The following is a 24,525-nucleotide window of genomic DNA, read 5'->3' on the forward strand; positions in this document are numbered from 1 at the left end:
GCCGCTGATTGGCCGGGGATCGCCGATCTGCCTTACGGCGCTGCTGCGCATCAGCGCCGTACAATGTAAACAAAGCGGATTATTTCCGCTTGTGTTTACATTTAGCCTGCGAGCCGCCATCGGCGGCCCGCAGGCTATTCACGGAGCCCCCCGCCGTGAATTGACAGGAAGCAGCCGCTCGCACTACTGCGTCGCTGGTCCTGCAGCTGCCACTTTGCCGAAGCACGGTATAAGCGTGCGGTCGACAAGTGGTTAATTCCGGGGCGGCAGTGTCTGGTGTCACGCCACGTGCACATGCGTCTAAATGTCCGCATTGATGCATGCGCCGAAAAGGTCACATCAGAGCATGCGCCGAAAACGTTGCATCAGCGCATGGGTGAAAATGGACACATTCACGCATGCGCCGAAAGGTTGCATCAGTGCATGCGCGGAAAACTAGCGCGACATTCCAATGTGCTGATTGGTTCCCCACAGTATATAAGCAGCACTGCCCTCTGTGACAGTGCTGCTCGTTTTGACAGCTTGGCGTAAGCCCCGTTGATACTCTAATTGATTTCTGGTTTGACCCTTGGCTTGTGACCCCGACCTTCGCTGAAACCGCCTGCCCCGACTCCTGGATTGTGGACTGACTCTGCTTGATTGCTGCCTGCCCCGACCCCTGGCTTGTGACCTGGTTACGTTGTTTGCTGCCTGCCCTGGACCTCTGGCTAACTGTTTGACTACTTCTTCCTCTTCTCACACATTAGCGTCGCTGTTCTCCCAACCACTAGCTGAGGTTATCCCAGTAGTGACCTGGTGGGCACTAGGCAGCGAAGTCCTGCACTCCCCTCAAGGGGGAGTGGGTGAAGACCCGTGGTCACTTAGATTCCACTACTGGGTAACCCCTCTTTCATCAGTGGAAGGGTCAACAGAGTCCGAAGACTATAAGACCGAAGATAACACCATGTATCCCAACAACATAATGCTTCCACCCCTATGCTTGGTGGTTAAAATGGTGATCTTAAAAAAGCTCATTCTTTACCACTAAAGTTAATGATGGTCTTTAGGACCAAAAACAGTGCCATTCTGAATGAAAGAAAAAAGTAATTTATTTTTTTTCCAAGTTTCCTTGCAAACTGCAGTCTGACTTTTTTATGATGGACTACTGACTTTTTCCTTGCTGTGCAACATTCCAGGTTATTTCAATACATGACTAATTTTACGGTGTATATAGATACTTGTCTATCTGTTTCCTCCAACATCCTCACAAGGCCGATTGCCAAGAGATTTCATGCTGAAATCAATCGGGAATCTCCCTGCAGTGTATGGGCAGGCAACAGATCTGTCTCCAATCAGATTTCATCAGAGAGAGATTTGTCTCTTGGTCGATCGGCCCACACATTGGCTGGTGTATGGGCACCTTAAGTGTGCACTAGTATAATTCCTGTAGTTCATTTATACACCTATTTAACTGACCTTTTGGTTCAGGGAAGGTACACAAGGCCTGGAACACGTAGCTCCCAGGGCATGTCATTTGTTGTTGGCTGGCACACTATAGTAGTCTGCTTGTTTCTTTAGGGTCTCAGTTCTATTATATGGGAGGACAGTTCTGAATTGCAGAGAGACCTAACTAGAGCCCAATAGCAGCTCACTATATTTTTAAGCATTTATACGGCCATCGCCAGTGCATCCCTGTGACCCTTTGCTACAGACAGATACTTCTTTCGGACAGAATAGACTGCTATTGTCTGCCACCTTATACTAAATACATTCACCTGCAGAGGCGTATCTACAGGGGTGCAGGTAGGGCATGTGCCATGGGCGCCTCATACTGGGGGCACTACTCCATAGCATTACTGGTATTCTCCACATAGATTCTAGTTTTTTACTGGGGGGCATTCTGCCTGCTTATTTTGTATGCGTTAGTGTGCGCTAGTATGCATTGTTTTTTTTTCTCCACCTGTAAACCCCATACTTAAACGTCAACAAAGGCAAGTAAGCAGGCTGAGTACTGATACTCTTTAAACATAGCTAACTGTATTCTGAAGTTTACACATACAAGAAGAAGCACTAGCCAAATTTCCATCCAATCCTTAGACGGAAACGTTTTTCTGGCACAGACCTAGTTAGACATGATATGTACACACACTGCAAAACAAGTTCAAATTACTGCCCATGTTCCTGACATTTCATTTATTAAAAGCAGCGTCACAGTTCTTCACCCTCCCAACGCAAGAGGTTTTCTTCAATTCAATGTTTGAAACAATGCACACCACAATAAATTGATACAACTAAACTGAACCAATAAAAAATAACTAACATTTTGCTGTATTCATGCAGCAGCTACAGTATCCCTGCTTCTACAATATGGAAGTAGAGACAAACACCAAAAATAAGGTTTGAACACATTTGGCACAAGACTTCTAAACATGCTAGACAGTCCTTTCATGAAGCTGTAAGGATAGGCCACCTGTTTCAGCTTGCTGCCGTACTTGCTGCTGCCAGAAGCAAAATAAGGATCTATCCAACTGCCGACCAAAATAAAAAGGCCTGCATCAGCCATATGTCTTCTAAGGCTAAAAATTCATTATACCATCAGAATATATTAGTAGCACTTTACATTTGTAGTCTTTGGAAAATGGACAAGTATAACAACATGGCCAAGCAGAACTCGGAAATATAACCAGCAGTTTCTCCTACAAGCGTGTTCAGCTTAATTGTGGATATAAAAATCTACCTTTTACTTTACCTAATGGCAGCAACAATAAACAAGCGGCTTTTTATGCATGTAGGGGGAAAGCAGTAATGTGTGATAAATGTAATTATGATCTAAGAACATTTCTGAATTGAATAAAAGAAGATCTATACCCATTCATATAACACTATGTTTAAACAAACAGAACACTCTCAATGTGATAAAGCGTTGTATAGGCGCAAATGCCAAAAACTGACATACGCACATTTACAAAGGAAAAAATTATGTGTGTGTGCCTGCTGCTCAGCCAGCCATGACTGTACAGGAATTCACTAATGTAAAACCGGCCATAAGCAATGCGGCAGCAATTTCCTGCTCAATAGCAAGCAAAGCTGCTGCTCTGATCCAGCTTTGACAGGGAAAATGTCTATAACACATGCCTGCACTATTTATTTACGGGTTTAAAGTGAACCTCTGGACTAAAAATCTACTCAGCAGAGCTGAAAAGGCTTGGTGTTTCTTTAATAGCATCATTTTTAGCTGCATTTTTAGCTAAGCTCCACCCATCAAAGAAAACCGCCCAGGCTTTTTTTCCCTGATGCTGTGCAAAGCATGATGGGATTTCTTATGTTGTTATTCACGTTGCCTAGCAACTGGGAGGGGTGATCAGCACACAGGACAGTTGAAAACTGTGTCTCATGCTCCCTGTCACCTCCTTTCAACCAAAAAGATGGCTGCCCTCATGAAATCAAACATTTGCCTGTTCTTTTAAAACAGGGTGGGTAAGAGATTATATTACCTATCTATTTCAATTAACATAACTAATGTAACTTAATGACAGTATGTATGTTTGGTTAGGCTGAAGTTCCTCTTTAAAGGAAACCTTAACTGAACGGGAGGTAAAGAGTTTCAATTACCTGGCGCTATTACCAGCCCCCTGCAGCAGTCCTGTGCCCTCGGAGCCACTCTGGAATCATCCGGTCCCCCGCTGTCACTTAGTTTAGTTTTTGACGACTCACCAGTCGGCCGGCCGCCATGCGTATTATTGGACGCATTCCCTACTGCAATTAGCGCTGTTGCTGACCGCAACGCGTACAAAAATACGCGTTGCCACATATCTACGCGTGCAACGCATATTTTTGTATCTATGTAGTATATCTCATCTCTCTGAGCAGGAAGTGTGGCTCACAGACTCACACAGAACCCTCTGCTGATGGTGCCTAACCTTAACCTCTCCCTTCCTTGATAAGTGCCTAACCTTGCCTACCCCGCCCCTCCCCCATAGCCTTAGCCTTAACCCGTGCTTAAACTTAAACCTGCCTGGTGAGCATTTAACCTAACACCGTCCTCCCCCGGTGGGCAAATAGCCTTAAACCCCCACCCACCTGGCACATGACCTTTGTGCTCACTACAATTCGCATAGCGCGAGTCCTTTAACTACTTTAAGACCGCCTCACGCCAATGGGCGTGACTGCGACGGCAGCCCCAGGACCGCCTAATGCCAATGCCAAAGTCCTGGGGCTGCACTTTGCAGGAGATTGCATGCAGGCTGCGAGCAAATCTTCTGCTCGGAGGTGGAGCTATGCCCCGTCTTCAGTCTCCAAGCGGCAATCGCCGCTCAGGAGACTGTTAGATGGCGAAACCACCGTCTTTACATGTAGTACAGCGCTGTATCACATGGCTGTCCCCCTTCGGGGACCAGAGAGCGATCGGCTCTCATAGGCTGAAGCCGTGATTAGCTGGCGGGGGGTGGGTGGGAGAGACAGTGAAAAAAATAACAAAAAATACACATTTTTAATACAAATAAATAGAAATAAATATTTGTGAAAAAAACAACAACTGGGGGGGCGATCAGACCCCACCAACAGAGAGCTCTGTTGGTGGGGGGAAAATGGGCGGGGAATCACTTGTGTGCTGTGTTGTGCGGCCCTGCAACTTGGTATTAAAGCTGCAGTGGCCATTTTAGTAATAATTAGCCTGGTCTTTAGGGGGGTTTACCACTGTGGTCATCAAGTGGTTAAAACAGGACAAGTCTTGCACCCTTTTTACTGTTCCTCCAGGAAGCTTCTTCCTGCTTAGATGAGTGAGGTTTACTGCCCTGATGAATGAGAGGGCAGGACCCAGGAAAGCACACATGGATCAAAGGCATGAGTGAGGATACCAATATTTTACTATAACCTTAACAAACCTCCCCCCAGCTACTTTAAAAATACTAACCTCCCCCTACCTACCAATCACAACTAAAGTGGGGCTTGGCTACTTAATACTACCCCCACTACTGCTAATATCCTGCATTTCCATGGTGCTTGGCTATACTATAGCAGAGTGCGAGCACCCACCATTATTTCCAGTACCCACATTAACCTCCTAGCTAATCATAGTATAGCAGAATCAATAACCATTACTATTATTGTGCTTGCCTGAAACGCCTAAGCTGAAGGATGCTTGGCTATACCCCAACCAAGCGGCCATTAGCACAACACCACCACTAGCACTGCCACTATCCATAGGAGAGTTCAGCTATACACATGCTGTGTGTCTCCAACATTGCCTGCCACCAAAATTATCAGGAGCCCTGTCAGCAGGCATACGACTTTGCTGCCAAGGCACCCTATTGGTCCATAATATGATCTAATACAGTGGTTCTCAACCTGGGGTCCGCGGACCCCTGGGGGTACATCAGTACCTGTTAGGGGGTCCCCCAGGGGCCGCAGAAAAAATGGCGGAGAACCACTGCAGCACAGTTTAGAATTGTATATCAGCTTCTAAATCTCCCTGCAGCGCACGTTATGATCCATTCACAGGCGCTCATGCGGGAGATGTGTAGTAGCCTAGCTCTTTGATTGGCCCAAATGCTGCCTGTCACAGCAGCGCGTGCACCCGTCCGCACCACCATCGCGGCCAATCAGAGCTGCTGCTGTGACAGGCAGCATTTGGGCCAATCAGAGAGCTAGGCTACTACACATCTCCCGCATGAGCGCTTGTGAATGGATCATAGCGTGCGGTGCAGGGAGATTTAGAAGCTGATATACAATCCTGCTGCTGCCCGATTGTGGGACCCCCCCAGGTATTGAACTGGCCGCGGCATCTAATAGACGCTGTGCCAGTTCATTCCCCGCAGCCCCGCTCCAGCCTGCATAGTCTTCAGCAGGCAGAGCAGGGCTACAGGAAGATGGCGTCCGAAGCCCTGTACTGGAGACTGTTTGTGTCTCCAGTACAGGGCTTTGGGAGCCATCTTCCCGTAGCCTTGCTATTCAATTCAGCGTGGGAGATTTGCAGGAGCAAGATCGTCTAGGGAGCTGCACACCAGAGGCCGGCCGGGTGAGGGGACTTCTGCCAGGTGAGTAAATTATTTTTTTTTGCAGGTGAAATGCTGCCCAGTGCCCTTATTTCCTGCTTTAATGCTGCCCACATTGTGATTCTATTCTGCTGAAATGCTGCCCACATTGAGTTTATTTTCTGCTGAAATGCTGCCCACATTGAGTTTATTTTCTGCTGAAATGCTGCCCACATTGAGTTTATTTTCTGCTGAAATGCTGCCCACATTGGGGTTGATTCACTAACCGGCGCTAAGCCGGTTAGTGTGCCTTATCTGAGGTTAGTGTGCCTTATCTGAGGTTAGTGTGCCTTATCTGAGGTTAGTGTGCCTTATCTGAACTTAGTGCCCCTTAAGTAGCTTTGTGCACGCTAAAAGTTGCACAAAGCTACATCGCGCACTACACGATAACATCGCACCCACTATACTGTACATGATGCGACACTAAGGTCGCATAGGATGCGACCTAAATGGTGCATCAGTGCACCGTTATCGTCACATCCTATGCGATCTTATGGTCGCATCATATACAGTATAGTGGGTGCGACATTATCGTTGCACCACGCACAAAGATTGACGCATTACGCTGTGCGCGCTGTGCGCGGTGCAGTGCACGATATAGCTTTGTGCATCTTTTAGTGTGCACAAAGCTACTTAAGGGGCGCTAAGTTCAGATAAGGCACACTAACCTCAGCTAAGGCACACTAACCTCAGATAAGGCACACTAACTCAGATAAGGCACACTAACCTCAGATAAGGTTAGCGCTGTAGTTTGTGCCCATTAAGTGATAAGGCACACTAACCGGCTTAGTGCCGGTTAGTGAATCAAGGCCATTGAGTTTATTTTCTGCTGAAATGCTGCCCATATTGCGATTATTTTCTGCTGAAATGCTGCCAACATTGTGATTATTTTCTGGTGAAATGCTGCCCCATTACGATTATTTTTGGGGGAAATGCTGCCCACATTGCGATTATTTTCTGGTGAAATGTTGCACAAATTGCAATTATTTTCTGCTGAAATGCTGCCAACACTGAGTTTATTTTATGCTGAAATGCTGCCCATATTGCGATTATTTTCTGCTGAAATGCTGCCAACATTGTGATTATTTTCTTGCTGCCCACTGTACGGTTATTTTCTGGTGAAATGCTGCCCGCTTTACAATTCATTTATGGTGAAATGTTGCACATATTTTGATTAATTTATGGTGAAAGATTGCTGCATTACGATTATTTTATGGTGAAATGCTGCCCCATTACAATTATTTTATAGTGAAACGCTGCCCCATTATGATTGTTTGCCACCTATGGGGGGGCCCCATCCAAATTTTTGCAGGGGGGTCCAGTGATTTCTAGTTACGCCCCTGATTGTAAACTATGCTGCAGCACATATATAGTATGTATGTATTGTATGTATGCAATACATGGGGAATATAGTTTTTTCTGGGTGGGTGTGGGGATGGTTGAGCATTTTCCTGTAGCCAGGAATAGAGGATCAGGCCACGGGAAGGGGAGGGGAAGGGAAAGGAGGAGGCAGAGGCTCTTTCTTCCAGTGCCATTTGTAGACTGTTGCTACATGTGGCTGGACGTGTGAGAGGGAGCTCTCACTGTGTATCACTGTCAAAAATACTAATCCCAAAAGCTTTTATAAAAGCTATTATTAGGAGAAGGAGCTGTGTTAGTAGTGAAGTGGATAGGTAGGCTGGTCTTTTCTTTTCCAATCTTTTTCCTTGCTAAGGCCCATAGATTCTCATTGTGTGTGCTGTTGTACTGCGTGACTAGTGCAAGGCAATCATACTGTCACTCCTGGCCAACACAGATATATGCCTCTGCAGATATATGCTGTCAGCTGTTACCTCTGATACCAGCTTTTACCAAAATTGCTACAAATATGCAACAGCAGATTTTGCATTACCTTTTTAAAAATTAGGTATGTAGTCCCTGCCTATCTCATTTGTTAACCAGGTACTACCTGTATTTCGCTAGTATTTGGCTCCACCCACATTATGTCATGGCCACACCCACTTTTTGTCACCGTGGCGCGCTTTGCGCACCGCCTTATTTGGTAGGGGGAACATTTGCTTAGGGATGACCCACAAAGGGGTACATGTGCTGAAAAGGTTGAGAACCACTGATCTAATAGAATATTTATAGATGAATTGTTGGGTAAATTCTAATTCACTCATCCCTGGCACACTGTATAGCTTTCTGTAGCTGCAGTAGGCAGCTGACATCATTATTTGATTTATTGCATATGCAATCATCTGCTGACTATGCTATTAGCTGTGAGCAATCAAGTTACCCATGAGGCTGCAGAAGTGAAAAGGAAAACAGAAGTATCACCTTCCTGGCAGTGGATAGACATTTATATGGGATGTGTGAATCATAACTCTGTCTGGAAAGCTTTTGTTTATTTATTTGACAAACAAATAAACACATTTACATGCCCTGTATTTTGGGAATTTAGCTGTTTGCCTGCGTTAATCACTGCGGAGGATTTTAATTATGTGAGTTATAATTAGAAAACTGCAGTGGACAGATGCTCCTTTAGAAATTACCCTTTGAGAAACCTAAAGTAAACAAAATATGGAGGGTACCTTTCTGACTTCCTTATAAAAGTATTACTTGTCTGGCAGTTTTAATCATCACTGACTAAATGATCTCAGATAAGTAAAAAAAGGTGCCTTGGTTCCACTGCTTAGATGGTTATTGTAGAAGTGAGGTTCAGCCTCAGACTACTAAAGGAAAAGAATCGACATGGCAACCAGGCAACTGGAATTATTTAGAGAGAACACTTGTCAAATTTGACACAGTTTCACTAAGGGTAAATATAGTGACCACAGCCTCACTCCCAGGTGCCCCCGCTCCAGCCTAAGGAGATAAATGTGTAAATTCATGGATGTGGTCACTTTCTTCCCCGTGCACCAACTTGATTACTGTATAACTCAGCCACTGCACCAATGGAGAGGCTGGAATTTGGTTGATTGATTGGGCAGTGGAGAAGGTGCAGTTACTGCAGATGTACACTAGTAGGAATCACTCAGTACACTTATATGGTATAAGGGCCTGTCACAGCCAATATGCCTTTTAACCCTTTTCAATCGATTTTTTTTAGATCACCAAGATTCTCCCAGCTTGTAATTTTACATGGTTGTGCAGAGGGACCGTGAGTGATCTCTGAGTGCTTCTGCAAGGAGAGCCAATGAGGTCTCTACCTCCTCGCACTAGAGCAACCTATCCAGACCATCAGCAGGTGGAGGTCGGCATCAGCTTACACACTGTAGCTTCACCTTGCATTGCATGCGCACAAGCGTAATTATGTGGCACAGCATGGTACGGCAGGGGATCCAAGTGTCAGACTTAGGCCTCTTGCTCACTACATGCGATTCCAATTTTTTATATGATACGATTTTTTACTCCGATTAAAAATGCATGCTGCTACATTTTTTAATCGGAATCAAAAATTGTATCATATATAAAATTGGAATTGCATGTAGTGTGCAAGAGGCCTTAGTCCGGTACTCTGATCTGAGTAGGCCGCTGCCATGGCGGTCAAGATCCGGTGGCATCACTGGCTGCGGGGAGCCCAAATGTGTCCATGTAGTATTTATATTATGTGGCTACTGAGGGATCTACTAGACACATTTTTGTTGATAAATCTCTTATATGTTTAAATGCATATTTCAATCCCTTGTAGAATTTTCAGTTCAGTTCATTTACAGTGTGATGCCAAGGTAGTGAATAAAGCCTACATTGTAGATACTGTAAAAAATACCAATATAATAATACACCTTGTTTAATACACTCACGACACTCTATTGGTTATACTTACTATAAACAGCATTAAACCTGACAAGACCAGACAGCACACAACAATTTAACCATTGTATTATTATTTATATCTTCCACAGCACTGTACAGAGTATATTGTCACTTAAAGAGAATCTGTATTGTTAAAATCGCACAAAAGTAAACATACCAGTGCGTTAGGGGACATCTCCTATTACCCTCTGTCACAATTTCGCCGCTCCTCGCCGCATTAAAAGTGGTAAAAAACAGTATTAAAAATGGCCACCAAAACAGGAAGTAGGTTGATGTACTGTATGTCCACACATAGAAAATACATCCATACACAAGCAGGCTGTATACACCCTTCCTTTTGAATCTCAAGAGATCATTTGTGTGTTTCTTTCTCCCTGCAGTTCTCATGCACTGAAGTTTCAGGCTGCTCTTTTTTCTCCTGCAAACAGCTTTGCCCTTGTCTGTAATTCTTCAGTATGTGAAAGCCCAGCCAGCTCAGAGGACGATTTATCCAGCTTGTAAAAGATAAGAGAGAAGAGAGAAGCTGCTCTAATCTAAATAATACACAGGCAGTCTGCATAGATGGGCCTGGAATGGGGAATTCATAGCAGAACCACAACACTGAAGAACTTGGCAGCCTTCCAGACACAGGCTGACAAGTCTGACAGGGGAAAGATACATTGATTTATTACAGAGACTGTGATAGCAGAAAGTGCTGCAGTAAGCCAGAACACATTAGAATAGCTTTTGGAACTTGTAGGATGATAAAAAACAGGATGCAATTTTTGTTACGGAGTCTCTTTAACTGCCCCCAGAGGGGTTCACAATCTAATTCCTACCATAGTCATATGTCTATGTATGCATCATGTAGTGTAGTGTATTTATCTTAGTCTAAAGTCAATTTAGGGGGAGCCAATTAACTTATCTGTATGTTTTTGGGATGTAGAAGGTAACACATGCAGACACGGGGTGAACATACAAACACCGTGCAGATAATGTGCTGGCTGGCAGGGACCCAGCGCTGCAAGGCGAGAGAGCTAACCACTACACCACCGTGCTATATAAGCAAGAAGTTTACTGTTCCACACATAGTATAACTCGTAACATGTTTTGTATAGTTGCACTATAGTTGCACTAGCTGTAAAATGAATGCTATGCTACTTACTGTATATAAACAGTGGTAAAATTGTTGTGTGGTGTCTGCTATAATCCAGCTATAATTTTGCACAAATCAAGAAGTCCTCTATTTAAACATTGAGAGTTTGTGATAATAATGGTGACAGTTGTATCATGAAAATAGCTGGGTCAAATGAAACAATTAATGCTTGGAGGGAAACTAACGGGATTATTTTTCCAAAGAAGAACATTTTTGTAAGAAACCCCATTTTTCTTCCAACATTGGACAGAAACCTTTTTTTACTTGGTAAACTAAGTAACCAGTGAGTGGTGCTCACCGATCTGTACCATTCTTGCTGCCCAGCCTCTGAATTCAAGAACATTGCAATGCAATATAACACCATGAAGAAAATGCATCCAGGTGCATTTTCCAGCAGTGGAGACTTGTGTTGAATGATCTTCTCTATGCTCCACTGTGGACACCAGAATTTCTGAGATGTGTGCACCACCCAACACTACTGCTTGTGTGAATGAGTCCTTAAAGGAACCTTAAAGAGACTCCGTAACAAAAATTGCATCCTGTTTTTTATCATCCTACAAGTTCCAAAAGCTATTCTAATGTGTTCTGGCTTACTGCAGCACGTTCTACTATCACAGTCTCTGTAATAAATCAACTTATCTCTCTCTTGTCAGACTTGTCAGCCTGTGTCTGGAAGGCTGCCAAGTTCTTCAGTGTTGTGGTTCTGCTATGAACTACCCCTTCCAGGCCCCTCTATGCACACTGCCTGTGTATTATTTAGATTAGAGCAGCTTCTCTCTTATCTTTTACAAGCTGGATAAATCCTCCTCTGAGCTGGCTGGGCTTTCACATACTGAGGAATTACATACAGGCACAGCTGTCTGCACTCTGCAGGAAGAAACAGCCTGACACTTCAGTGGAAGATAGCTGCAGAGGGAAAGAAACACACAAATGATCTCTTGAGATTCAAAAGGAAGGGTGTATACAGCCTGCTTGTGTATGAATGTATTTTCTATGTGTGGACATACTGTACATCAACCTACTTCCTGTTTTGGTGGCCATTTTGTTTGTTTATAAACAAACTTTTTAAAACTGTTTTTAACCACTTTTAATGCGGCGAGGAGCAGCGAAATTGTGACAGAGGGTAATAGGAGATGTCCCCTAACGCACTGGTATGTTTACTTTTGTGCGATTTTAACAATACAGATTCTCTTTAAGTGTGAGACCTATGGAAGCTGCCATATTTATTTCCTTTTAAACAATACCAGTTGCATGGCAGTCCTGTTGATCTTTCTGGTCAGTAGTGTCTACTGTAAACCACACACCTGATACAGGCATGCAGCTAATCTTGTTAGAGTTGTCATAGACATCTGATCTGCATGCATGTTCAGGGTCTATGACTTATGCTACGTACACACATGCGACAACGATCGTTCGTTGAGAACGACGAACGAACTTTTAATTGATGAAAGAACGACCTAAGTAAAGTTAGTTTTAAAATGTGTGTAACGATCTGATCGTTAGAACGAACGCTACATCACGTAAAGCAACTATTGTGCTTGCGCAAAAAAATGAGAAGTTTCATGGAGAAATATTGAAATGCGCATGTCAAGCCTAGTACGAACGACCGTTTCCAATGATGTACTACTTTTGCAAACAATCGTCGTTGGTAAAAATCCGCCAAGCTAGATCGTTCGTTTTTAACGATCTAGCTCGTCCGTTGTTAGACTTAATGATTGCTGGTTGCTTTTTTTTAAGCGATCGTCGTTTGAAACGATCGGGGAACGATCGTTTCAAACGACTATAGTCGCATGTGTGTACGCACCTTCAGGATGGTCTAACTATAGGCCTTGACCATCCACTGCAATCAAGGCCACACAGTCTATCCAGAGGACTTTATTAAAAGTTCACTGAATGTGATACGGCAATTACAGTATGTTCACACAGAGCAGACAGTAATCGATAACAGTAAATCTGCACAATGCCAGCAATCATTATGGGCCAGTCCTGTGCCTGGCTTCATAGATCACAACACATTCCACACACACATACATACCCTTCTCTATTGTCTACTTTCTTGCTTCTGCTCCCCACCTGGCATACGTGATTTATCTTGACCTTCACCTCATCCCTCTCATCTTTTGTTTAGAAAAATAAAATCTTTAATCTACTCCAGCTGCTGTCTTTTTATTTTTCTACTGTGCTCTTTTGATGGTACTGAATGTACAACAACATTATTCAAGTATCAAAATGCACCAGATAAGAAGCATGAATTCTACAGATAACCAAATAGAAGGCTTGAGATTGGCACACAGTGATCACAGGGTCAGGGGCCAATGAAATCGGCTCCTGACTGGCTCATGAAGCTCTGCTGTCATACCAACTGCAGGGCAAATCACCTGCAGTGGCAGGAGAGCAGTGCAATTAGTGCTAGCAGCTGGTCCATGCGGCGTGTGGAATACGGACATTGAAATTTACGCCCTGGCAGGCTAAGGAGGACACAAACAGGGCATAGATTTCAACTATAGCTATTCGAAAGTGGTTAAGCTAAGTACTTAAGCCTGGTACACACATCAGATTGGCCAGTTTAACCTCTTTTGTGTGGTTCCATACAGGACAACAGAGAGCATAAAGCTGGAGAAGTGCTAGTTAGGAGGCAGCTTTCATTTTTTAACAGAACTGTTAAAAGTTAAAGGCCTGGTTTTACACACACCCTTTTATTTATGAGGAGAAGAGCAGAGTGTGAGATTACTACTAATATCAATCCTCTTCCAAACCTGTGGAAAAGTACTCTTGTGCAAATGTGATGAGTCATGGGAAGTTCAGGATGACAGCTTTTTTGAGCGAACAGCTGCAAGCTCTACTTTAGGAAAGCTTGAAAACACTAGTTTATGCTAGTGGAGTGTGTCCTGTGTTTTCATTATCTACTGGATATCTCAGTTGTAGGCAGGCCTCTTGCCCTTTTTATTCAGGTGCCTAATCTGCATAGCTAGATCAGAAAGAACTTATCAAGTTTCTGCAAAAGTCTATGCCTCCTTAAAGATAAACCGTGACCAAGAACTGAACTTCATCCCAATCAGTAGCTGATACCCCCTTTTACATGAGAAATCTATTCCTTTTCCCAAACAGATCATCAGGGGGCTCTGTATAGCTGATATTGTGGTAAAAACCCCTCCCACAGGAAACTGTGAGGACCATGGTCCTGGCAGTTTCCTGTCTGCGAACCTTGTAGCATTGTGGGAAATAGCTTTTTACAGCTGTTACCAACTGCCAAAAAAGCAAGCAACAGCTACTTCCAGTGACATCACCTTCCAGCAGTAAAAATGTCACCATGTGATAAATGTCAGAATGTATATCAGGGAGAGGAAAGATTTTACAATGGGAAAACACTGACTAAATCACTTATACATAATTATTGTAAAAGTGAAGAACTTTTTTTTATTACATTATTTTCACTGGAGTTCCTCTTTGAAAGTAAACATGTGAGATCCTAAGATCATAGGACAAAAATATCACATACTGTATATACTCGCATATAAGCCTAATTTTTCAGCACAAAACATGAGATGAACAGTTACCCCCTCGACTTATATGCGAGTCAGTGGAGCAGAACGGATAATGAAGCAGGTTTTGTTACTGGTGGAGGAGCGTAAGGATAATGCACTAGTGATCCTGCTCTTGCCAGCTGGCTTCTTGCTGTGCCTGTGCACCCATCCCCTGTAACATGGTGTGCAGAGTGCGCTGCTCAAGACTTCTTGTGGAGCGGAGCGTGCAAACAATGTGTCAAAGGTGCAGTAATTGGGGATTCTTCCTGTGTTGCAGTCTCATATCTATGACCCCATCTAGTGGCATCTTGAGACACAGCTGTATCATCCTTGGGGCACATCTGGCTATAGGGAGGGGGCTGACTTGTACTGGGGGCACATTTGGCTACTGTGGAGTGGGCTATACTGGGAAGAGGGCTTATACTTGAGTCAATAACTTTTTCCTGGTTTCTGAGGGTAAAGTGGGCACCTCGGCTTATATGTGGTTCGGCTTATATGCGAGTATATATGGTACCTACCACTGTAGTCCCCCCCCCAACCACCACCAAAACATCACCACCATCAAAACAAAACAAAAAAACAGAAAACCCTTTTCATTTACTAAGCAAAAATGTTTTATAATTGAACAATGCCCCTTGCTAATCTCTAAACAAAATAAAATAAAACTATAGAGCTACACTCATCTAGACCATTCACTGCCACATGTAACAAGAACAGAATCCCAATTCTATCATCACAAGCCAGATCTGATTTCCTTTAATGCTGCATCCCTATTGAACATAAACACATATGGCAGAAAATGTATATGCACACTCAGTATCACTAACTTCATTTTGTTAAGGCATGGGCATTCAATGTTAAAAGCTTTGGAGTTACAAAATGAGATGAATTATCAAATTTTCTCTGTTCAATATTTCATCACATATATATTTATATAGCATACCCCTATCATCCCAAAACTTCCTATTACATAAACTTGACAATTAAATGTTCCTACGTACACACCTTAGCATCTGAAGTTATCATTGTGCAATCTTACCAACTGTTTAGCATGCTGGCTAACAGATGAGTATAGTTTAAATAAATTGTCAAGCTAGGCCTTCATACCACATCAGCGTGGTAAGGCTCCTTTAAAACTGTAGAGGATCGTAGTGTGTGGGGCCTTACTAGGACAAACACCATTTATTATTGACTGAACACTTGAGCAACCAGCGTTATAGGTGTGGTGCGATCAGCTGATCACATTGCAACATTAAAAATAGGCTACAGAGATTACCGCGGCAATGTGCGGTAATCTCACTTCTGGCTGCAAGTCAAGCTATAAGTGAGATGCTCTAGCGCTCACTTCCTGTGGCTGAAAAACAAATTGCACTGAAGTTTACGGACGCAAACATTTTTTTTGAAAATATTTGAGTCGCCATTGACTTACATAACTTTCGGTTGCCACACATCACCGCAAATGTTGCCCGGTAATTTGCTTTTGCGTCAGATGAGACCTTCCGGCTCATCGCATTGTGGCAGGTATGAAATGTCCCATAGACTTTCATTGCTTTAGCATCAGCCTGCGTTTTCATCAAACGCAATGAAAACGCCCTGGTGTAAAAGGGGCCTAAATCTTAACAACATCTTTTCAACAAATTGAATATCATTTGGAGAGATTGTTTGGATAGGCCAATACACTGGCAAATGGCCGCCCGACACAAAGATAGATTCCTCTCTGATTGAAATCTTATCAGCAAGGGATCTATTCCTGCCACACACTACAAATACATTTTTTCATGGATTTCAGCTTGATATCTATTAAAAATCTATGAAACCGCTGCAGAGCAGGGCCAACTAATGTTCCTCCTCAATTAATAGTACACACTGACCACTCACCTATCAAGCAGGGGCCCCGGGGATGCACTAAAACTTGAAGGAGACCTTGGGTCCATCAGCCAGTTATCCATCTACACCCCCCACCCCTTTTGATCAAGATCTTCCATTGGGAACGATTGATTATTTTGATAGATTTGGGACAGAAATAGAACTTACGATCGAGCGGCAATGTTGGTGATTGATTTCTGTCAGATTCAATCACAGTGATCAAATCTGCTGGGGAAAATCAAGCAGTGTATGACACCTTTAAGACTGAACAGGATTGTGCAATCAATGGTCTCCTTTATGCTAGGTACACGCCATACAATTTTATGTTATATTTACCTGCCAGATCGATTTTTTTCCAACATGTCCGATTTGAATTTTTTTGGGCCTTTTTTTAATCAATTTTTGTTTACGTCTATGAAAATTGATAAAAAAAATAAAAAATAAAAAACGATTGGAAAATCTAAAGGAATTGATCGAAATTCAGATAAGACATCTTGGAAAAAAATTGATCTGGCAGGTAAATCGAACAGAAAATTGTATTGAGTGTACCTAGCATTAGGCTTTTAAGTATTGTAAGATCTGCAACATGAAGAACTATATAATACAAGGAGTAAAATAATGCTGGGTACACACGTTACGTTTTTTTTGTGCAATTCCACACTTGATATAGGTCTTGATTATCTTATTTTTATTCATTTTCTTATCTTTTTCCTTTCACCGCTATGAGAAATCGAGAACGGAAACGATTGGGAGCAATATCGGACATGACAGATTTGATCTATCTGATCCATCTATTGCGCGGAAATTCTTACCATGTGTACCCAGCATAAGACAAACCCATCTTGTGGTTATTGAACTACAATACCCAGCATGCTCTATCTTGAGATGAATGCTGGTTTCTGTGGTTCAGCCACAATGTGTCGGGGAACAATTTTCATTAACTAGTCAAACCAAGAGCATATAATTTGTTTTTTTTAAAAGCCAGCAGAGGCATCCAATAAATAATTGTTCTAGCGCCACATTAGAAGAAGGCCAGAGTTTATCCACAGCACGATTCACATTTCAAGCTATTTATAGGGCTGTTAGATTACTTCATTTTTAATATGCAGAAGATGCAACTGAAATTAACCACTAAAATGCAAGTAACTGCTAACTGCAATAAATTAAGACATTGTCTTAATGACATGCACAAAATCTAATTAAAATACAGCTTTGGTACAACAGGTGCCTGAATTGTTATCTGTGGCTATAAACACCAGCAGAAGATTCTTTTTTTTTCTCCCCCTAGATCAACACAGCTAGAAACAGAAATGTATTTTCGGTAAAGTGACATTTAATTACTGACACGCTTCAGGTAAAATTAGCTTCATTACAGCAAATCAATGGTAACTAATTGCACTTTAAAAATGTATAAATTACCTTCAGCTGTGCTTTCCATCATAGCGATGATTGATTATTGAGAAGTCAATGGCAGTAACAGGTCATAGGTCTTCAGGTGGAGACGCACAATTAAAAGATGGGGAGTCTTTAATGGGTCGGAGTCTGTGCTTGGTAACTCAGTTCCTTCCTCTTTTATGCTGACTTCTTTAAATTCAGCGTCTCCTCCTGAAGCTCGTCGTCACAGGTCGGTAAGTCCTAGGATTGAGTTAAGTGTTTCCAGGTCACTACTTAAGTTTTGCAGTCCTTTCGAGGATCCCTAATATTTATTAGGCATACAACTCCAAAAAGAACTGAAAATCAGTGACAGCAAAAAAGTAAAGGAACTGAATAGAGCCAGTCAAGGCCCTGCAGCTTGTCTCATAACAACTGCACTGGCACAAGGGACAGGTCTCAGTGTCTCGTAATATTATCCATTAATGTTCAGGTTTATTCTTAGCACACTTGCTCTGTACATTCTTCTTGGCCTTATTTGGTCGAGGGTGGGACTCATCTGTGTGGTCTGTCAGATACTCTTGTCATTCACTCCTTCAGTGCTGGAGATGTCAGTTAAGCCCCTTAGTGCTAGGAGGGTTAGTGACCTATCAACAGCAATATGCTGTACACACTACTGACAGTGGCAATTTATATAGCTGTCACTGCAGCACTTTAATGTTCCAGTTTGGCGTGTCTATTAAATTTAGCTATAGATAGAATGCAGTCATGTATATTTATTTGTATAGGTTATAGTTTTATGAAGGTTTCCAACTAAAATTATGAGAAAGTAAACTGTTATTCTTTATGTGAGCACTTTATAGAAAGTCACTCTCAAATAAGTTTACTTATTCCCAGGTAACTAAGCTCTTTCTTAGTATATGTCTCCACATGAGTAGTTCTATTCCTGTCTGCAACTTAAAAAGAAAAAATGACTGAAAATGAAATACTAGTCAGTTATATAAGGCTGCAATTGATTTAAATAGCGATCCCCTGCTTCGATGGTCTCCTCGCTCATTCACAGTATAACCTGGAGGCCTATTCATTAAGCAGTAAAAATTAAGGCTTTTCATCACTTTCATTTCCAGCTCTTTTCAGGACATTTTCAGAAGTCTCTGCAATACAGTATCTCTAAGTAACCTGAGGGGAAGTTTTTCTGCATCACATTATTATATGGTATTACCACATACTGAAGTTATATTATTATACACATATATGTTTATACATACAATTATTGTAATTGTGTACTTAAGTAGAGCGCTAACCTCTTTCTCAGGGCTTTGCAGATGCCACAGTCATGTCACTAAGGGCCCTTTTACACTTAATACCTTGGTATGCGTTTTTTCCCAAAACAGTGCATTGTGAAAAAGATTTCAGTTAAAACGCATTAAGTAGGAACTGTGCCACAGGAAAACATGGGCATTACTTTGAAAATCAGTTTTCTTTCAGTTATAACTGAGAGCAACTGATTAAGTGTAAAAGGGGCATTACTGTCCGACAGAGGAACGTACAATCTAATCCCTACCATAGTCACAGTCCAGTGTCCCTACCATAGTCTGGGCCCATTTTTGAAGAGGACCTATTAAATTAGATGTAGGTTTTGAAACGTAGGAGGAAACCCACGTAAGCTAGGGAGAGAGCATACAAACTTCATGCAGATAGTGTTGTTACCCCTGTTTAAACATGGGAACCCAGTGCTGCAAGGTGAAAGTGCCATCCACTATACAACTATGCCTTATCAATAAAATACCTAGTCACATTTAATTATGCTTTTTAGGGCGATTGAAATATTTTCCATTTTTCCCTAAAAAATATTTTGCTCCTTTTATAGAGTTATGAAATCTTTACTAAAATGTAAAAATCACCCTGAAGTTTCAACAGTAGTGTATAAGCAAAGTGCTATTTTGCCATTTTTATTACTATGGTAATATTGATAGTTCGGGTGTATTTACACTATGTGCGTTGCGTTAAAACATCAGTGATATTTGCACAGCAAAACACTGCAATGGTCCTACAATCAGAGAATTCACACCTGTGAGTTGCTTCTGCAGTGCATTGGATCCATCATTACATCGCAAGTCAAGAAGTAAAATTGGACAACCATTGGCCGATACAAATTGGATGTGTGTGTGAGCCATAAGTCGTCCAAGTAATGGCAGGAAAATAGGATCTTCAACATATTGTGTGTCAAAATTGCTCACAAATGCCACTTTTGAATATCTGACAGGTACTCATTAGTCAAAAGCACTGCTGACAGGGACAAGGATGCCCTCCACCTGATGAGACCTTTTTTATGTATTCATATACTGCTGACATCTTCCACATCACTTTACAGAGTCATGTTTCTAACTGTGCCGCTGAGGGTACACATTCTTAGTTATATGCAGGGCCGGATTTCTGGCAAGGCCGCATAGGCCATGGCCTAGGGCACCAGAAATTTAGGGGCGGCTCAGTGAGAGGCAGTAAAGCTGTTCTATACAGCCATCCCTATCTACAAGGACAGCTTTAACCTTTGAACACTCTGTCCTGTACTTGTGTCATCCCTGCAAGTCCTGTAAGCTCTATCCTGCAGGTACACATTAGCCTAAAGGTGGCCACACACCATACAATTTTTAAATATTTGTTCAATTTAAGAATTGCAATCAATTTTTCTGACGGATTGTAACATTTCAAAAATATGACCAATGTACCACACACCTATGTTCAATTTTTCCCCAGTTATGATAAAAATGATTAGAAACTCTGAGAAAATTGCTAGGGTGTGTATATTAATAAATTGGAAATCTACCACACACCATACAATCTTCAGAAAGATTGAAGAAAAATATCTGGCATTCCGAATCGATAAAAACGGGAAATCCGATCTGATTTTTCAGAAGCTTCCGTTTTTTTTCGAGAGATCCGATCATTTTTATCGAATTGCCGTAAAATCGGATCATTTTATTGTATCGTGTGTGGCCACCTTAACTCAGATGGAGACACAATGGGTCCAGCATTAACGAGATGGCAAACATAACATAAAAGTTCTTAAAGGGATACTGTAGGGGGGTCGGGAGAAAATTAGTTGAAGTTACCCGGGGCTTCTAATGGTCCCCCACAGACATCCTGTGCCCGCGCAGCCTCTCACTGATGCTCCGGCCCCGCCTCCGGTTCACTTCTGGAATTTCAGACTTTAAAGTCTGAAAACCACTGCGCCTGCGTTGCCGTGTCCTCGCTCCTGCTGATGGCACCAGGAGCGTATTGCGCAGGCCCAGTATGGTCTGTGCCTGCACCGTGCGCTCCTGTTGACATCAGGGGAAGCGAGGACACGGAAACGTAGGCGCAGTGGTTTTCAGACTTTAAAGTCTGAAATTCCAGATGTGAACCGGAGGCGGGGCCGGAGCATCGGTGAGTGGCTGCGCGGGCACAGGATGCCAGCGGGGGACCATTAGAAGCCCCGGGTAACTTCAACTCATTTTCCCCCGACCCCCCTACAGTATCCCTTTAAGGAAAACATAATTTATAATCTATACGCATATTACTGAAATTGTTATTGTCTGTGACATCCAATGATGGAAAGTAAGTAGAATTGTCATTGGGGCACAAAGAAATAACAACCATACAGACGGTATAGTTGTCCTAGGGTGGTAAAAAGTACAAATCCGGCCCTGGTTATATGCCCATCATAGTCTAAGGCATTTTTTTGGGGGAAACCAACTAAGTTATCTGTGTTTTTTTGGGAAGGAAACCGGAGTCCCCATGAGAAACCCATGCAAACACAGGGAGAACATACAAACTCCATGCAGATAGTAACCCATGGACAGCACAGTGGCATTGTGGATAGCACATATGTCTTGCAGCACTGGGTCCCTGGTTTGAATGCCAGTCAGGGCACTTTCTGCATGGAGTTTGTATGTTCTTTCCATGTCAGTTTATGACAAGACCATGTACTTTGTAAAATTCTGTGGAAGATATCAGCAATATATCCTATACAATAAAATGCAAGTGTCCCTTCGTCCCATGTCCATCCGTCAGTGCTTTTTGTGCACTGCGCATGTGCAGGGACGCAGAGACACTGCTGGGAGCCGGAGGAGGACGGGGCCAGAAGGGTGCGCGGCGTGTGCACTCGGCGTGCATATGCGTGACGGGTGCGTGGCGCATTAGGGACAGACCTAGCCTGTTTTTAAATGGGCTAAGCCACCAATAAATACTATATTATAATAATAATAATAATCTGTCCTAGATTTGAGCCAGCGACCAAGTGCTGCAAGCAGGGATATAACAAAAACTCATGGGGCGCCACAGAAACATTTTAAATGCTATATATATATATATATATATATATATATATATATATATATATATATATATATATATATATATATATATATATATATATATATATATATATATATATATATATATATATATATATATATATATATATATATATATATATATATATATATATATATATATATATATATACACACACACAGAGTGGGCTGTTTATATGAATACACCTTAATAAAATGGGAATGGTTGGTGTTATTAACTTCCTGTTTGTGACACATTAGTATATGTGAGGGGGGGGGGAAACTTTTCAAGATGGGTGGTGACCATGGCAGCCATTTTGAAGTCGGCCATTTTGAATCCAACTTGTTTTTTTCAATAGGAAAAGGGTCATGTGACACATCAAACTTATTGGGAATTTCACAAGGAAAACAATGGTGTGCTTCATTCAACTGGCCCACGATGACCAATCCAATTTCCAGGAAACTGTTCATCTAGGAATGCTCGGACCTGACACCCATAATGTGGTGATGCACCATCTTGCTGGAAAAACTCATGGAACGTGCCAGCTTCAGTGCATAAAGAGGGAAACACATCATCATGTAGCAATTTTGCATATCCAATGGCCTTGAGGTTTCTATTGATGAAGAATGGCCTCATTATCTTTGTACCCCATATACCACACCATTGTTTTTTCAATAGGAAGAGGAGGGTACAAGATGTGCAGCACCTGAAACTATGGATACTGGAAGCCTGTGCTAGCATTTCTCCTGTGGTGTTGCTATCAGTGTGTGAAGAGTAGGAGAAGAGGGTTGCATTGACAATCCAACACAATGGGCAGCACATTGAACACATTTTATAAGTGGTCAGAAACTTGTAAATAACTCATGAAAGAATAAAGTTACATTAAAACCAAGCCCACCATTCTTTTTATTGTGAAATTCCCAATAAGTTTGATGTGTCACATGACCCTCTTCCTATGAAAAACAAAAGTTGGATTCAAAATGGCCGACTTGAAAATGGTGGCCATGGTCACCACTCATCTTGAAAAGTTTCCCCCCTAACATATACTAATGTGCCAAAAACAGGAAGTTAATATCACCAACCATTACCATTTTATTAAGGTGTATCCATATAAATGACCCACCCTGTATATATAGTGCCCTTGGGCCCCTTCAATCACACAGATATTAGGCAGCAAGAATTGTCCCTTAGTATTAGGTTGACCCCCAGTATTGGTAGCCATAGTCACCCACTAGTATAGCTCCCTCCCAGAAGTGCTCCCAGTATAGGTAGCCAGAGGTAACACCCCCACCCCCCTCCCCAGCATGGATAGTCAGAAGAGGCTGAACATTATTTACCTATAAACAATGCAATGCTGTCAAATAAATTACAAAGGATATCCAAGCTGATTGTGGGGGGAGGGGGATTAGATTTACCTTCCTGTGGCTTCTTCCAGCCCCCAGCAGTTTGTCAGGTCCCTCGCTGTAGTTCCGATACCCTCCAGGGTGCTGTTGTCCCCTCAAAAAGATTTCCCCTTCAGCCATATCCTATTAAGTGACCAGAGCAGTGATTTAAGAAAAAAAAACACCTTTCTGTAACAAAGGTTTGTAGTGGTAAGGCCGATCGCTGTCCGAGAGCATTGTTCTCTCCACTCACCTCCTTGCTGCATGACGTCACTCCTATGCTGAACCATTGTCTGTCCGCCTCCCCCCTCCCCCCAACACATAGCAACAGAATGCTTTTATAGCCTGCAGGCTAGTGATGCGTCTGTACAGTGTCGGCCCTGCAATGTTACCGGAGGGTCACTGGCGATCATGGCCAGGCCTGTGGGTCCATAAATAAAAGAAAAAGCACAAACAGCCACTGTTGTGGGTATGGGAGGTGGGCCTCATAGCAACTGCTATGGATACTATAGTTATTCCTACGCCATTGGCTGCAAGTTGGGAGTCCTATCAACATCACCTTTCTAACAGCCTTTCATTTGCTTCATACTGATGCAGACACTGCCGTGAAGTCATTGCTAAAGGACCACCATCACAAAAAATCATAACATTTAAAGTACATGTGAACATATACAAATAAGAAGTACATTTTCCAAGAGTAAAATAGGCCCCATACATTACTTTTCGCCTATGTCCCTGTCACTTACTGTAGGTAATAGAAATCTGACAGAGCAGACAGGTTTTAGACGAGCCCATCTCCTCATGGGGGAATCTCAGTGTTTTCTTTATTTTCAAAAGCACTTAGTAAATGGTAGTTACTCCATCCAACTGCCAAAAAAACTGTGCAGCGAGCAGGGAGGCTGACTAGCATATTTGTATAAATCCTTTTCAAGGAGTGTCCTTATAAAGAATAAAAGCCATGCTGAGAATCCCCCATGAGGAAATGAGCTGGTCCAAAACCTGTCGGTAATATCAAATTTCTACTACCTACTGTAAATGACAGCAACATAGGAGAAAAGTAATTTATGGCTCATTTTACTCAAGAAGAAACGTACTTCTTATTT

General features: G+C 42.4%; 1 protein-coding gene across 50 annotated transcripts in view; it reads right to left on the reverse strand.

The window, feature by feature from the left end:
- Positions 1 to 18,174, reverse strand: part of LOC137503854 (titin homolog) — a 1,065,379-nt gene extending 1,047,205 nt beyond the window's left edge. For all 50 annotated transcript variants that reach the window (XM_068231415.1, XM_068231409.1, XM_068231432.1 and 47 more), the window contains exon 1: positions 17,754 to 18,174. In XM_068231415.1, coding sequence (XP_068087516.1) covers positions 17,754 to 17,775 — 22 coding nt within the window. In that variant the 5' untranslated portion in view covers positions 17,776 to 18,174. The remainder of the gene's footprint in view (positions 1 to 17,753) is intronic.
- Between the last annotated feature and the right edge of the window lie 6,351 nt (positions 18,175 to 24,525).

The sequence above is a fragment of the Hyperolius riggenbachi genome, chromosome 4 (genome assembly GCF_040937935.1).
Source record: "Hyperolius riggenbachi isolate aHypRig1 chromosome 4, aHypRig1.pri, whole genome shotgun sequence".
Classification (NCBI taxonomy): domain Eukaryota; kingdom Metazoa; phylum Chordata; class Amphibia; order Anura; family Hyperoliidae; genus Hyperolius; species Hyperolius riggenbachi.